This window comes from Malurus melanocephalus, unplaced genomic scaffold (genome assembly GCF_030028575.1).
Source record: "Malurus melanocephalus ecotype Western Australia unplaced genomic scaffold, MMel_1.1 scaffold_621, whole genome shotgun sequence".
Lineage (NCBI taxonomy): Eukaryota > Metazoa > Chordata > Aves > Passeriformes > Maluridae > Malurus > Malurus melanocephalus.
Window position 1 is genome coordinate 97,040 of NW_026623853.1, and position 15,427 is coordinate 112,466.

Below are 15,427 nucleotides of genomic sequence, written 5' to 3' on the forward strand. Positions count from 1 at the left end.
CAGATGGGTGATTTCAAACAATAAAAATGGAATCTAATCTAAAAACTGGCAAAATCAACCACCAAGAACTGATGTCAAACAATGTGCTGTCTGGAAAATTCCACCAGCCATACCCTGGTAATGATGCTGTCTCCACATGAAAATGCTGCTCCAGTGGGATAAATCATCTGACACAATGGGTAACCTGTTCCTCCACGTCTTCACAACAGTTTTCATATCATGCAAGCTGTTGTTCCTCCCCAGATTAGTTGGTTGCAGTCCTGCATTTATTTGGGCTGCTTCTTGAAGYTCAATTATTTGCTGTGCTGCCTAGAAAACATTAAACAACACAAATACAAATAAATATCAATTCCATGGCCATTTATCTGACTTGATAGACATGTCAAAGTACAGAAATAATATCTGKCTACTCCTGACATGCCATTTTCAGAGATTCTGCAAAGACCTGAGTTTTCAGAAGTTACCTAAGTTCAGAATAGTTTTTCACTGACATCTCYTCTCCCCAAATTCAGGAGGAATAAACAGAAGATGGCAGCAATCTCGAACCCACTAAAGGCAGCAGTTTATTAAAACTTCAACCACCTGAAGAAAAGGCCCACAAACTTTAATGGAATTTAATTACCTGTAGTACAATAAAGCCAATGTGGTATTCTCTAAGCTACCACTTGGCAGATAACAGTTGTATTCATTGTTAATCAACCAAATGAGATAACTATTTGAAAAAAAGAAAAAAAAAAAAGGCAGTCCGAATTTATAGAGTGAAATCTCTTGAAACAAAATAAATTAAAGTAATATTTTCCTACAATCATCTCAGTATCAGCTCTCACAATAGCTTAACCTTCATCCTACACTCATTCATCACATAAATTTAATTTTCTCATGGGTATTTAATCATATACTATCTGATATTAAAAAAAAAAGTAATTACTGCAGTGCAAATTCAAGGCTGCATTTGTACCTCTGTCAGTCACTGACTAATTTATCATTTCTTCATGAGGGATATATACATATTAGATTGTTTTAAAAGCTTGTTTAATTGATAACTGAAAGCAYTTAAATATTTATTTAGCAATATTAATCTTTTCATGCTGCAGATGCTGCCATTCTTGGGGTGGGAGAGAGAATTTGAAATATGGGTGAAAACGTAGCAGGAAGGAATGAAACTCCTCAAGAAGCCATCTAAGTATTGTGTGAGCTCACAAATTGTACTTATTTACTGGATGACTTCTGAACATGGAGAAAACTTCCACCTGTACCACAGATAGAGGACACCAGGTTCATTTTCAAAAAGTTTCTGAAAGCAACTCAAGGCCAAATCCAATTTTTTAAAGATGGATTTAGGCACCTATTTCCATTTCCTATTTCCATTTGATTATACTTAGCAGTAAAACATCTACTCTCAAAAATTCTTCTCTTACAGTTGCAAAATTAATTATTTACGTAATTAAATCCAAGAGAAAACAACAGGGTGCTGATATTTGATATATCTCAAAAGGAAACAGAAGCCCATTTTGTTATGAYAAAATTAGTGTGAAAGTACATGTAATAAAAGCAAAGGACATGTAATACATGTTATTTCATTTGTGTAAYAGTTAAACTGCATATTCCACATAACCAGAATTGAGCCAGCTGCTTCCTGAAAATGCATCTGGAGGTCTGAAAGAAAAAGTCTCAATTCTTTACAAGCTCCTCCTGACAATATAAATAACAAGTACTTTGAAGAAATAGAAACACACGTTCTACAACTTTGAACAAAAAAAACACCATGATGCAAAAACTATCAGTACTATGCACTAAAATATTTTCCAAATGAAGCTTTTCTAAGTTCTGAAGAAACTTTTCTGAAGAAATCTCTTTTCTAAGCTCCTGGAGAGCAGCTGGGACTAAGCACTGAGTGTCACCTGGAGCAGGGGGGTGTGCACGTGGGACACGACGTGGGGCAGGCGCCGCCACTCGCGGATGGCCAGGCTGCTCGCCATCTCCACCAGCCTCTCGATGAAATTCAGCTGCTGCTCCTCGGGGTGGCAGATGGCCAGGTAGCCCCTGTACATGTTCACCTTCCAGGCCATCTCCTTGGGACAGCTCAGCTCCACCTGGTTGTGGATYAGGAAAAACAGACGGTAAAGATCATTCCTATGCACATTCCTATGCAATTGTTTTACAGGCTTCTTGAACAAACAGCTTTAATGTTTTAAAAATAATCTCATTTTGTAAAAATGTCACATTGAAATATTAACATRGATGTCACTGGAGGGGTTTCAGCTCTCCTGAAGCTCCTGGCAAGGGCAGGTGAGCACATAAATCACAGAAATTGCTGATTCAAGAGTAGGAGTGCCCCGTTCTGGGGTATTTTCACAGCTCAGAGCTGAGCCAGCCCCAAGCAGCCCTGCCACAGGAGCACGAAGATCCCAGCAAATCCACCCTGACCAAACCAAAAGAGGCTCCTCAGCACACCCATTTCAGTCTGAAATGCTTCAGGAGCTCCAGAATATGCAATGTCAACTCCTCACCTACAAGGATCCTGTCCCTGCCTGTCCACGTTATGCAGAATTCTACTCCCTGTCTGCCCTAGGACACTGCTAAGTTTATTTTCATAAACAGCTAATATTTTTTCAAGTAATCTACAGCCAACTTTCTCATTTATGTTAAAATAATTTCTGAGCACAGGTGCAAAGTCAGGTCATAGTGCTAAAATAATTTATAAAATAATTTAAAATCATTTTTATAGTAGAAATATGGCAACCAAACCCAGCAAAGCACTTGACTTGTTCAGCACTAAATTCTGTGAGCATTTTCCAGTAAATTTGCACCRAGCCAGTGCTCACAGCTGACACCGCAGCCCTTGAATCTACACCTTTTTCACTTCTTTTTCCTCTGCTTTACATMAAGCCCTTTATGGTTTGATCTGAACACAGAAATCCCTCAGCATTATCCTCGTGTTGATAAACTGTATGGTGACCATTACAATTGTTATTCCTGTTATCCTCAACTGACTTTTATGCCTGAGCCAGCAAAGAGAAAGTGCCAGGTAGCATCCTCACACTTCCACAGTGAAAATCATCTCCTTCTTTATTATGTTATCTACTGCCTCATTAAACACAATGGCAATGTGAGCAAATGGAAATGAGTCTTGGGTCCTATCAAAGGCTACTTGCTGTTTTAACAGCTCAACTTTAATGGGGAGATTATTAAAAATCTTTCCCAAAGATTTATGGGAACTGATAGATATTTGCCATCCTTTCTGGCTGCTCTTGTGAATCAACCATGGAACCTGACAAAAAAACAGCCACATGAAAGAATATCAATAAAATTAGAGTGGTGAGTACAGCAGCACAGAATCAATTATTCTTTCAGAACCTAATATTTATGCAAACGTGTCCTGACACTTTTACAAGTCACAAAGACTCCATTTATGGCTGCAGCAGCATCTTCTCCTTCAGTCATTTAGTAAATGTCTCATTACTGCAAATACCTCATTTAATGGAAGTGCAGCTAAAGCATATCAGCACTTCCTCAGGGCTGTCACTTCCACTCAGCTCACAATTGTCCAAAAGCAGAACCTGTCAGACATGATCTATTCACTCTGCYCAAGCCCAAGGTTTATAACATGGACAATATAGTTCTTATTTTAGGTTTTAATGGTTTCTCAAATAGTATTTCTAGACTTAGCCTCTGCAGTTGCACACTTTAATAGGACACAAAATACTAAGTGTTTTAAGAACAAAAGAAATTAATTAAAATGTAAATAACGCCCATAAGACAATTTTTATTGCAGATGCAGTTTGCTACTTAGAGATTTGGCATCACATTGTATTTTAAATATGTACTTCACCCCTTTATTGCAAATTCTGGCATCTTTAGCTAAATAATTCCAGTCATGTCACAGTGTACAGCAACAATGCAAGGAAGATCTGCAAGCTCCTTCCACCTGTGATTTAATGCACTATTCTCACTTTTTAGATTTCAGTTTTACATCTGGTTTTTAATGTTTCTATATTAACTCATCACAGATGAACAACTCTACCTACCATGAAAAGAGGATTTATTTCCTTAAAATAAAAACAAAACAGAAAAAAACAAACCAAAGAAAAAACCAAATTAAAATACAAATGTTTTCCATCTTCTATAGATTAGTGACACATAAACAAGGCTAAAAAGAAATTCCAGTCAATCTACTGGCAACTGCAACARAAGTCTGGCATTTGCCCCAGAAGCCACAGAGCCTGGCAGGTTATAGCAGCCTCAAGAACAATAATATCCAGTTTATTCTCATGAGATGGCTCTGGAAACAGCTGGAATGGAGATATGAGATGAGGAGAAACTCAACATGAGCACAGAGAGCCCCCACTCACCTGCACCAGAGCCTCCTTCATTGCAATCCARTTTGAGACCCTCCATGCACACTTCAACACCAGGTAAGGGTTGATGTGACCTTTGGACTGTCCATATTCTGTCAAAGGCTCCCACTGGTTCAACTCCTTCGAGCAGCTAAGCAAATCAAATGCACTGTCAATTTGGTTACAAAAAAAWTCCCAAAATCATCAATAAAAGTACAATAAATGTTGTACATCAGAATATTATCTGCCCACAAAAAGCTTTGCAAGCACTGCAGAAGTTTTATCCAGATGGGAAGACTATTTTAAAAAAAAAAAAATTTATTTATTACCAGTTATAATACAGAAATCTGTGAACAGGGAAGGGCTGCATTTTGTGTCTCCCAGAACAACCATTTTAAATAGGAAAAACAAATTTTAGCTCCACTCTGTTTCCACCAATAGCAAATTACATTTTTACAGCAATTCAGGCGTATCACTTCTGAGGCTCTGTTAAGGGAATACAAAATAGCTTTTTTTATTCCCTTCAGTTTTCCCTGCATCTGAGCTAAGTCCTGAGATAAGTTTATTCTTGTAACTAATGCTTTACACCAACAGCAGGGCATTTTGCTTCTGTTGCAGGGTAAAATATCAGTTCTCACCGAATCCAGTGGTCTTCCCAGAGCTGATACTCAGGGAAGATGGAAGGGGAAGCGTTGTTCCGTTCGTGCTCTTTCTTTGCCTTCTCCATTGCTTTTTCATAAGTTTCTTGTGCCTAAAGGAAATTCAACCACTCCATAAYCCAGTAACAATAACCCAACACTTTTTTTAAAAAACATGTGGTAAGAAAACCTTCATAAATAAAAAAAAAGGAAGTCAAATGTGCTTAATTCTTGTTGAACTCATTCCTGAATATAGTCATTATTTGGCAGCTTTACAAAAGTCATGAAAATCTGATGTGTGAGCACAAAAATGTCACTTTATCTCAGTATTAACCTACTGCCCCAACCTACTGCTGTAGGCATTAGGGAAACCATGGCACTTTCTGTTTCAGAAGACTGAAGTTCACAATTAATATGAAGTTCACAATTAATATTCAGAGTTTTTTCCTTGCTGAGCAGAATATCCATCCCAACAGTGGAATTACCCAGGTAATTTCTCAAACCCAGGCTGTACCTGTTCAAAAAAGCCATGCTGTTCATAGGCAATGGCTGTTGCTGTCTCTGGGAATTTGCAGCGTTTCTGCCACAGCCCAGCCCACATGTCCTCCTCTTGTAACAAAGAGTAGAGCTCAGCAAGGGAATCCAGGATTTCCTGCAATGTTAACAGACATTTCTCCACTGGTAAAGCACAGTAGATTGCAAACCCCCATGTTCTACACTGAGACATAAAAATAGAAGTGCTTATMATTAAAATTCTTTTTAAAACTCCAGAAGACAAGCAATTAGTAACAACCAAGTACTGAAAACAATAACACTGCATGGCAAAAAAATCCTAATGCTTGGACACTGTGCCTTGCCTGTCTTCCCTAACACAGATTGAATCAGAGAAAACAAAATTTTTCAACAAGGCAATAATACAATAGGAGAAGAGGAAATRGCTTCAAGTTGCACCAGGRGAGGTTTAGATTTGATATTATGAAAAATATCTTCACTGAAAGGGTTGTAAAGTACTGGTACAGGCTGCCCAGGGCACTGGTAGAGYGAGGTATTTAGGTATTTAAAATACCTGTAAATGCAACACCTGGGGTTTAGTGGAGTCAGTGTTAGGTTTTTCTGTTCATATTTTATGAAGTGTTTCAATAAATATTTACACTACCTGTTGAGGAGGAGTTATGCTTTCCTGCTCATAAAATTCTGTTGTCTGTTTAGGTTTAATCTGCAGGCTGAGTCCTTTYTCAAAGGCTTGGTGCTCCAGCATCAGCGTGGAACGGAACCAGAGGTTGTGAGTTTTGCCCAGGTATTTCAGGACACAAGGTCTGATGGGAATGGGTGGAACACACTGGGACATTGCTTCCACAAAGCAGTTCAGGGCACTTGGCTGGCAATCTCGCTGMACCTGGTGGCTACCACTGCACAAGAAAGGGCTGATCTCACCTGCTAGAGCCTAGAAGAAAAAAAAAACACAATAATTATCTGTCTATTCAAATTCTTCAATCAGAGAAAGCAGAGTTAAAAGCTCTTGAGTACAGGGAACAAACTCATTTGGTAAAGACATTTCTCTTTGCAAAAAAAAGGCCCTAATTTTTTCAAAAGATGCATTAATACAGGTATACAGCATTCCCCAGCCTAAAAATGGCAAATTTCTCAAAGCAAGTGAACAAAGTCACCACACAAATACATTTTCCTRAAGCAGCAATCATTTACAAAGAGGAATCTGCAAATGGCAAAGAGAGAGAGGTTCTCACGTGCTGCTGTCTGTCAGACAAGATTTTCCAAAGTCGTGAAAAAAGCTGTATCCAAGTCTTCTCTGCCAAAGGTGTAGAAATGTGACACAACTGAACAAAGGCACTCAGCAATGCTCCCGTCTGGAAACAAAGAATTTGATACAAATAGGAAAATACAATTAACACAGCAGCAAAACAGTTCAATTATTTGGTTGTTTAAGCAGTAATGCAAATGCCTTTTCAACAAAAATGTTTTCTTTAGCAATATAGACTTGCAACAAGAAATTAATGTTATTTTCATGTTGATCAAGACAGATTCATTACTGTAACCATCAAAAAAAGAAGAAAAAGGGAAATATGTTGATTATCTTAGCAATAATCAGGTTAATTGGATGGAGCTGTTACTAGTGTGGAGTTATTTAAACACAGCTTTCAGCTAAAATTATTTTCTTAGGAATTATTTAATCATAAGATGCTGATACACATTTTTGATCCTACACCCTGTGTTTGTCATCACTATTTTCTCAACTGAACCATTAAAACACACTTACAGGTGAAGGAGGATGACATTTAATTTTGTAGGAAAATGATACAGTAACAACCAGTGATGAATTTTTACCATATGCAAATAAGAAATTAGATTATAAGAGATGTTTACATAAGAAAACTCAGCTAAAAAAGACAAAAAACTTCAGATCAGTCTGAAGATTTCAGTATTTGTCACCAAGAACCTGCACCAACCTTCACTTCCCGGAGGGAGTCGAGGAATTTGTCGTGCCTGTTGGTCAGCATGTGCAGCTGGTTGCCAATGTCCTTCTCTGAAAGTTCCTTGGTTTTGGGAGTGCTGGTCTGATCTCCAGGAGCCAATTCAATATCTATTTCAACATCCTGGGCAGGAGGAAACATCTCAGTGAGTAAACACAGATACCTTCTATGCACTTCTGCTTTTTTTCCCCTATAGAAAATACCCTACTGATCAATTTAGCCCAGGTCTCGCTGTTTCTGCTGCTCATTCAGGTTCAGATTTTTGATTAGAGTGCTGAAGGAAAGGCTGAATGGATGAATGGGAATTCTGAGAAACCCCTGCACGCTTAAAATAAACACAGGAGACACTAACAGTGTCCACACATCATCTCCATCACCATTCCCCAAAGCAAGGGCCTATTGCAGAGATTGCTTTTCCCAGTGCTTCCCCAGTTACCTCCTCCTTGGACTCGCTGTTCTCCCTCTCCCTGGGCTCCTGTTTGATGTGTGTGACCATGGCAAAGGCAGCCCTGTCGTGGCTGTCAGCGAGGTTGATGACATTGGTGATGGAGGGCAGCATGGCCCCCTGGCAGCTGGTGCCAATCGTGGTGTTCCTCTCACACACTGCCAGCAGCAGCTGCCACAGAAAAAAGAACAAAGCTTTCAAACTCATATTTTACTGCAGTGTTTCAAAGAAAACATCACTATGGTGTAATATTATTGCAACTTTTSTTTTTAAATAAGTTTAAGGCCTATTTATCACCTTTATTAATGAAATCTCCTATGCCTCAAGTCTGTATTTTGTACTTTTTAACAGCTGTATTAAGTGCTCTCCATCTGCTAATAAGCACAGACTCTTACCCTGAAAAGGATGTTCACAGTCAACTTAACCTCATTCTTTAATATGCAAATTGCTGAAGTGAAACATTTAACAAATTGTGACAATGTTTGTCCTATTTTATTTTAAATMAGCCAAGCAAAGATGCAATTTCATTTCAATGCAATCCCACCTAACAGCTGTCRTACTGCTAGTGGAGACATTCCAGTTTTAACAGTTTTCTTGAAATCTTCTTCTATAATGATTTGTGGGGTTGTTTTACAACCATTATCAATTGTAAGAGACCATTTTCCTTAAGAAATATTAACCTGGTCATTAAGCTTTTGGCAGAGAAAGTAGATTTTAAACATTTCTATTAATTCCAAGCAACTGTTTAGACATTGCATACATTTTTAAGCACCACACAAGCTGAGGCAGCAGATTTGGTATTTTCAGTTTTGATAAGACAATACACACTACAAGACACATAATGCTGTTGAAAGAAAAATGAGGAGTAAAACGTATTTCTCCTTGTATTTCTGATATAAATAACTTGCCTACCTCGATGCACTGCTTGATCCAGAAGTGATTTCCCATGGCTTCCCAGTTTTGGGAGCAGGTCACATACAGCAAGCGCTCATAAACGCGGCGTTTCATGGAATTGTCAAAAACCTCAAAGAATTTGGCTCGGATCAGGGGCTGGGCACAGCGCAAACCTGACAGAAAGGCTGGCTCCAGTTTGGCTGTCAGCTCACTCCCAGAAAGATTCTCATCCCTAAAATGAAATAACAGAGCCATTAGAAAGAGCAGACTCATAGGTTTTGYATAACATGAAAAACTCAAAGAGGTGACATTCTGTAAAAGCAAACACCCAGGTGCAGTTTGTGAGAGAAACAGCAAAGAAAATATTGCTGCTTGTTAGAAAACTGTCCCAGACTATCAGAAACACTCTTCTGGGATAAAATTTATCATAATTGTGAAATAGAGCACATCTGTATTCTGTTTGAAATGACAAATGTTATTGATTGATAAAAATTTCTGAGCACCGTGTGCACACAAAGGCTTTGCTCAGTGAACCAGCAGAGCACAGCAGCAAACTAAACTCAAAATAATGTGAGGCAGCAACACACCAGAAATACCTGGCATTTGTTGATAATATTTTAATTATTTCATTGGGATTCAAAATCAGCAAGTCTACATAGCAAAGTAACTCTCCTGAAAGTCTAATTTAGAATAAAGTTTCAAGAAAAAAAATCCTGTGGATGTGGAAAGACATATTTCAGCTGTCACCACAGTGCTGAAAATAGTCAGCTACAAGGATGCCTCAATATCTTTGGAAAGGAAGAAGTTGAGGTAGTAGAGATATTTCATCAGCACCAAAAGTAAAAATCCTTTCTAAGGAACTTCTGTTTTCATATTGTCTTCCATAAATATGTACTGTGGTCTCAGTGAAGTGAATTGATTTTGCATTACTTTCGGGAAAAAAACCAAAATATAAAAATATCCCTTAATTCAGACCTAAAAAGATTGATGACATGTTATAGAGTTCATATATGGTACAAATTATGAACCAATAAGCTGCAATAAATGATTAATTGCTATAATTACCTATAGACATAGTTAACAAGGTCTAAGAACTGAGCATTTAATTCAAGGTCTTCTGGAAAACGTTTCTCAATGTAAGTCATCATCTTCACCAGTAAAATGGACTTCTCCCGGAGAGTAGGTGTCTGTGGTTAAAGAAGACATGATTAATTTTATAAATTCATTTCAAAACATCTCAGCCATCCTTTACATGACTCTTTCACTTGCAAAGTACTGAAAAATAGCTTGGTAGGTCATAGTTCTTTAAAAGAAAAATAACTCAAGCACTTATCTTTCTAATGTATGCAGGAGAATTTTAAAATTGTGAGTAAAAATAGGTTTAAGTTGTTCAATGATTATAAAATTCTAATGTATATTATGRAAAGTGTAGGTCCTTTTGTACAGCACTGTCAAGTACTCAACTCTTAACAGAAATATGGCAGAGTGAGGAGGCCACAGAAAGTTTCAGAGTAACACCATTTAATACCAGCATTAGTCATCTTCCTCCTGAAAAATCTCTGTATCCAGGTTAATGCAAAGCACATTTTAATACTTTTACTTTGAAGAAAGTTCTCCACAAAATAGCATTTGAGATCAAACACCAAACACAGGCCTATAAAATGCCAAGTATTTAGAGCTGCAGCTATTTTCACAGGGGATGAAAATATTCTAAACATCATCAAGGGCATTTGAACATGGTCAAAACTGATCAATAACAGTGCTCATAGTTTAGTATTTCAGAGCAATGATGATTTTATCTGCTCWATTTACCTGATTAGCTGCCATTGGGGAATTGTTYTTCACCCACTCCTCCACTATTTTTACCACTGCACGAAGAATTTTGGCATCAGTGGATTTTTCAATGAGAGATGTTAGAATTGCTTGTATAAAATTTTTCCTCATTTCCATGCTCATCACAGCCAGGCGAGTTTTCACAAGGTCCAGACTCAGCATCACCAGTTCACTTGTACCTGCTGTGGATACAAAGRAAAAAAATGGATTAGAGTTGTGTATACACCTATAAAACATATAGGGAAATAATTTCCAGGTAAGCTGCCAGAATTCTCAAAATGGCAACATCATTTATTGCCTGGAAATGCATGTTCAGAAATAATGTGTCCAGAATTACTGCTTTACACTCCTGAACAGGTAAGACAGAATCCAAGGCCAGGTTGGATGGGGCTTTAGCAGCTCTTTAGTGGAAGATGTTCCTGCCCATGGAAATGGCTGGAACTGGATAATMTTTAAGGTTCCTTCTTGCCCAAACCATTCTATGATTCCATGACTCCTTTCAAAACCAAATCCATTCAAAATCCTAAAGGTGAGCCTGTTTTTCCTTTCTGTAAATCTTTAGTAAAAGCTATTCCATACCCCCAATACTGAAAAACTACAATTAACTTTGTGAAAGAAATTGCCTGTGATGCAGCTAATTCTCTAATTCTGTTCAGCTAATTTCCTGACTTGCTTATCTCTCAAGTTTAATAATTTTCCAATTGTTTCTCAGTGTTAAAATTTACAAGGTTCTCATTTACCTAATTAAAGTATGGGCTGGGAATCTAACAGCAGCAATTCTTTCMAAGTGTTTTCCTCAGTAGCTTATTCATTAGTAAATTACAGGGCACTGAATTTTCTTCTGCAAGAACATCTGAGTTTTTCAATGACTCATGACCTAATTCATTTGATGATAGAAATACAGACTAAAAATGATGCAGCAGCTCCAACATGTTAATTCAAACACAGTTGTGCCAATATTATAAAATAGGAAGGAGCAAAAAAAAGTGAAAGCATGGAGCAAAAAAATTCAGCCCCTCTGCCTATAACACTATAAAGCCTTGAAGGGTTTTTATTTATGCTGCAGCTCAACAAATGTTTCACTAACCATTCACTGAAAAGGTTGGGCTAATACAGAAATTCATATATTAAGCAGGTAATTGGAACTCATAAGTGCATTTTTAGCTTTCAACACTTCAGTAATACTGAAGTATTTTCAACAAGTAACTCTGCCAAGTTCTAGGATCCCTTTAGGATGAAGGATTTCAGTAGTTTGTAAGGACAGAGGGTGGTACCTGTGCTGGCCTCTGCAGCTCCTGCTGTGGCCTGGGGGTTCAGGTGCTCCCTGACCATCTTCTGCAGGGATCTCATGAACACTGAGATCAGCCTGTCAATGTAGCTGGGGTTGTTGCTGCACGCAGATTTCAGGATCATCAGAGTGCCTGGAGATAAAAACAGCACCTCAGCAATAAAAACAGCACCTCAGCAATTCAAACTGCCCTTGGGGTCACCCAAGTGAGGGGTGGATGCCATGAAGGAAACACAGAACTGCCCAAGTTACAAACATTAGAGAGCTGGGGAGATTTGAAGAAAAATTGCAGTCTCAASTTTAGTCYTYAGACTAAGTCTAAAAGGTTGCTTTYGCACTAATCAAAATATTTCAAAGTTTTGTATATAAGTGTRTGATGAACAGCAAGGGGAAAAGGGAAGAGAGGAACAAAGGGATTGAGAGAAAATATTTCCCCAAGGCCTTAAAGAAAAAGGAACTACTCCTGATGTTGCACGTTTGTTTGAGTAGCATAAAGTAGAAAAACTTCTAGATGTGTAGGCCTGGGTTTAGTAATTAAAAATATAATAAATTTATTACAATTTYGATTTTCTAATCAAGAAACTTTCATAAACATATCTACATAGCAGACCTACAGAAGCATSCTTTGGTCATTGAATGGCTCCTACCAAAGTTTTGATTTCTTTTTATGCACAAAATTTGGCTCACAAAGTTCAGCCTCTGAGCCACAGAATTACTACAAAAYGCACCTCCTGACAGCCTATTTGTGGTGCTGCTTTTAAGGGAGCTCTGGATAAAGTGTAAGAAACATCCTTCATGGTTAGGGTGATGTAGAGCACGTCCTGACATCTGACAAATAGGCAATTCCCAAAGTGAAATTACARCCATCCCACAGCTCACAGAACAGAACAGTGAAGGACATTTGCCATTTAAATCAGCAGGTTGTCCAACATTGTACAATTTCAGGTCTGTATTACCAACACAACCAATTCTGGGCCAAACTCTATTATTCCAATATATCYTTGTCATTCTGTTTTGTAGCTGAGTTCTCTAGCAGTTTACTAAGTACAAAAAAACAAGAAAACAAAAGCACTTCAGCTCTTCAGAAGGGTATATGCTAAAAGTTCAGATTTCATCACTCTAGAAAAAAAGTATTTTTGTAATTTCTGGAGTACTGAGAATTTAAGATCTAGAAATACATAAATCTTTCTAAAACAGCTGATAAATGAGGCTTAAAAAAATTAAAGAAAGGYAGTAAGACAAAACACTGTTTACACAGATCTCTTGAACCATTGTTTTGTATCTCAGAGGACCTGCAGGATTTGGTTTTTTCCAGGTAAGAAGCTTTCAGGAAATTTTATTTTTTGGCTAATATTGATACTGCACCTTTCTTCTATGCACATGAATACAAAAGCTTCCACCTAGCAGATTTGCAGCTCCCCACCTCCAAAAATTGCTCCCAAGTCAGCTCCTGGGAGAAGGTAGAAGGCAATGAACCCCACTGCATTCCCCTCTTCACAGATTTGGCATCCTAAGCTCATCTCAAAGAGCTGGAAATGCTTCCCACAGCTCTCTGTGCATCTCATCCAACTGCAATTTCCCCATGGAAGAGGGAAGCTCATGCCAAAGCCATTGCTGACCCTCCCAGGGGTGGCACACGTACCAAACAGCTGAGAGGGGTTGGCATTGGTGGCTTTCTCATAATTAGTCAGTCCCTCATAAATGACCTTCCCCACGGCAGCATAGAGGCACTCCAGCTCTTCRTACTTGGAGGCCACACTGGAGGTACCTGCAGAGTTCAGAGCTGGGGTCACTTTTGGTAACATTATCATCASAACAGGCAAACATCATCACACAGTCACTAAAAAAAAACATCACTGCAGTTTGATCCTGCCATCAAACTCAGCTAACACTGGAGATCCCTCACTTACACAAACCTCTTTATTATACCAGGATGTCTTTTATAATATTGAACCACTTCTCTGAGTCACTCAATTCAATAAACACTCTTACATTACTGATTTACCTTTTTCCATGAGAAGCTTATCAAAATTAGTTTCTATTAAGACTCAGCAKATCACCTACTGCCTTTCTTTTTTACACATTCCCTTCCTTCTTTCAACAAAAACAAAAAAGTKTAACAACTAAAGAGTTGCACTTCTGAAGCTGAGAAATTCTAATTGCAAAAATACATTAAATTTATAGCATGCATTCCTTGAACTAAAGTTATGACAGCCACAGGTAATTAAGTTTTTATGTCAGTGGATAATGATGTATTCCACACGATTACTTATTTCAGTAAAAAAAAGCTTTTCTTTTTTTAATCAGAGGTTGAAAGTGCAAGCTAAAATGGACCATTAATGCAGGAATCATAAAACAGAGTATTAACACATTGCAAAACGTGCCCTCATCCCACCCTCAACTCCTTCAGTTCTGCAGCAAAAAAGGATAAAAAGAGGCAGAAAACACCACTCACTTGGCTCTGTGGGGAAAATGCCCATCAAACGAGACAGCAAACTGTGGACAGCCCTCAAAACCTTGGTGTTGCCACAGGTCATGCAGGCTGCCACCCCTCTCTGCAGGGGCTTGAAGCTGCTCAGGATGGCAGGGGGCTGCAGCACAGTCAGCAGGAAACTCAGCACCTCTAAACCAGTGCAAATGTTGGCAAAGTTGGCCTGATTGGGCTGTTCCTGAGAGAAAACGTTCAGAAAGGCAGTGAGGAGGAGAAAACAAGAATCACGCAGATTACTAATTGAGACTGTGGTTTCTACAGCACTGATGCTTTAGGTTCATCTTCTGACTAAGCAATGCACTGTAAAATTCTAAAAATCCAGGCACTATGGAGTCTTTAGCCATAACAGTGTTATTAAGCAGCAACAGGTATGCTTCTTCTGGTGTTTTTGCGATCCTAGGGTTTGAAATCTGTCTTTCAGTGCACTTCATACCACCATAAGGTAGTCAGAAAACCAGGAATCAATAAAATCAAATATGTAAAACTTCCTACTAAGAAAAAAATTTCTCAAAAAAAAAAAACCCCACACCAACCAGTAAGTACTGCAGCTCTACAAATTATAACCACTGATGCAACTCACACACTTGACAATTTATTTATTTCACCACAAAGAAGAAAAGATCAGTACTGTAAAAATCTACCTGCAGATACCACCAGTATTCAATCCCCTCACATGCCAGGAAATCTGAAGGACCTACAGGATTAGAATGTCACCTACCACAGTCATCAGCAGCTTATCAAACCACTGCAACTTCAGCTCTGATTTGGGCCACATGTCAGGTCTCAGAGCTGTTTTCAGGAGGTTGACGCAGCGGCGAGACAGCAGCTCCCCAGGGGATCCAGCAGTGTTGGAGTTGTCATTTACCTGGCAATTAATCACAGTTAACAAAATGACACCCTTTTGGAAGCAATTCATTAATTTATTATGCCTTCCAAGCAAGCAGAGAATTTATTTCTGAAACGGATGAGCTTAAATAGTTTCATCACTACAGTCACACAGCATTTAATGCAT

The 15,427-nt window shown here is 38.4% G+C and overlaps 1 protein-coding gene across 1 annotated transcript in view; it reads right to left on the reverse strand.

Moving 5' to 3' along the window:
• TRRAP (transformation/transcription domain associated protein) overlaps positions 1–15,427 on the reverse strand; it is a 70,998-nt gene that overhangs the window by 21,957 nt on the left and 33,614 nt on the right. The window contains exons 44-59 of the mRNA XM_057383297.1: positions 15,134–15,280; positions 14,380–14,593; positions 13,567–13,692; positions 11,911–12,057; positions 10,616–10,818; positions 9,869–9,990; positions 8,822–9,035; positions 7,901–8,080; positions 7,441–7,587; positions 6,721–6,840; positions 6,132–6,419; positions 5,490–5,627; positions 4,976–5,088; positions 4,353–4,488; positions 1,902–2,093; positions 114–309 (exon numbers count right to left, since the gene is read on the reverse strand). Of these exons, the coding sequence (XP_057239280.1) occupies positions 114–309; positions 1,902–2,093; positions 4,353–4,488; positions 4,976–5,088; positions 5,490–5,627; positions 6,132–6,419; positions 6,721–6,840; positions 7,441–7,587; positions 7,901–8,080; positions 8,822–9,035; positions 9,869–9,990; positions 10,616–10,818; positions 11,911–12,057; positions 13,567–13,692; positions 14,380–14,593; positions 15,134–15,280 (2,683 nt within the window). The remainder of the gene's footprint in view (positions 1–113; positions 310–1,901; positions 2,094–4,352; positions 4,489–4,975; positions 5,089–5,489; positions 5,628–6,131; positions 6,420–6,720; positions 6,841–7,440; positions 7,588–7,900; positions 8,081–8,821; positions 9,036–9,868; positions 9,991–10,615; positions 10,819–11,910; positions 12,058–13,566; positions 13,693–14,379; positions 14,594–15,133; positions 15,281–15,427) is intronic.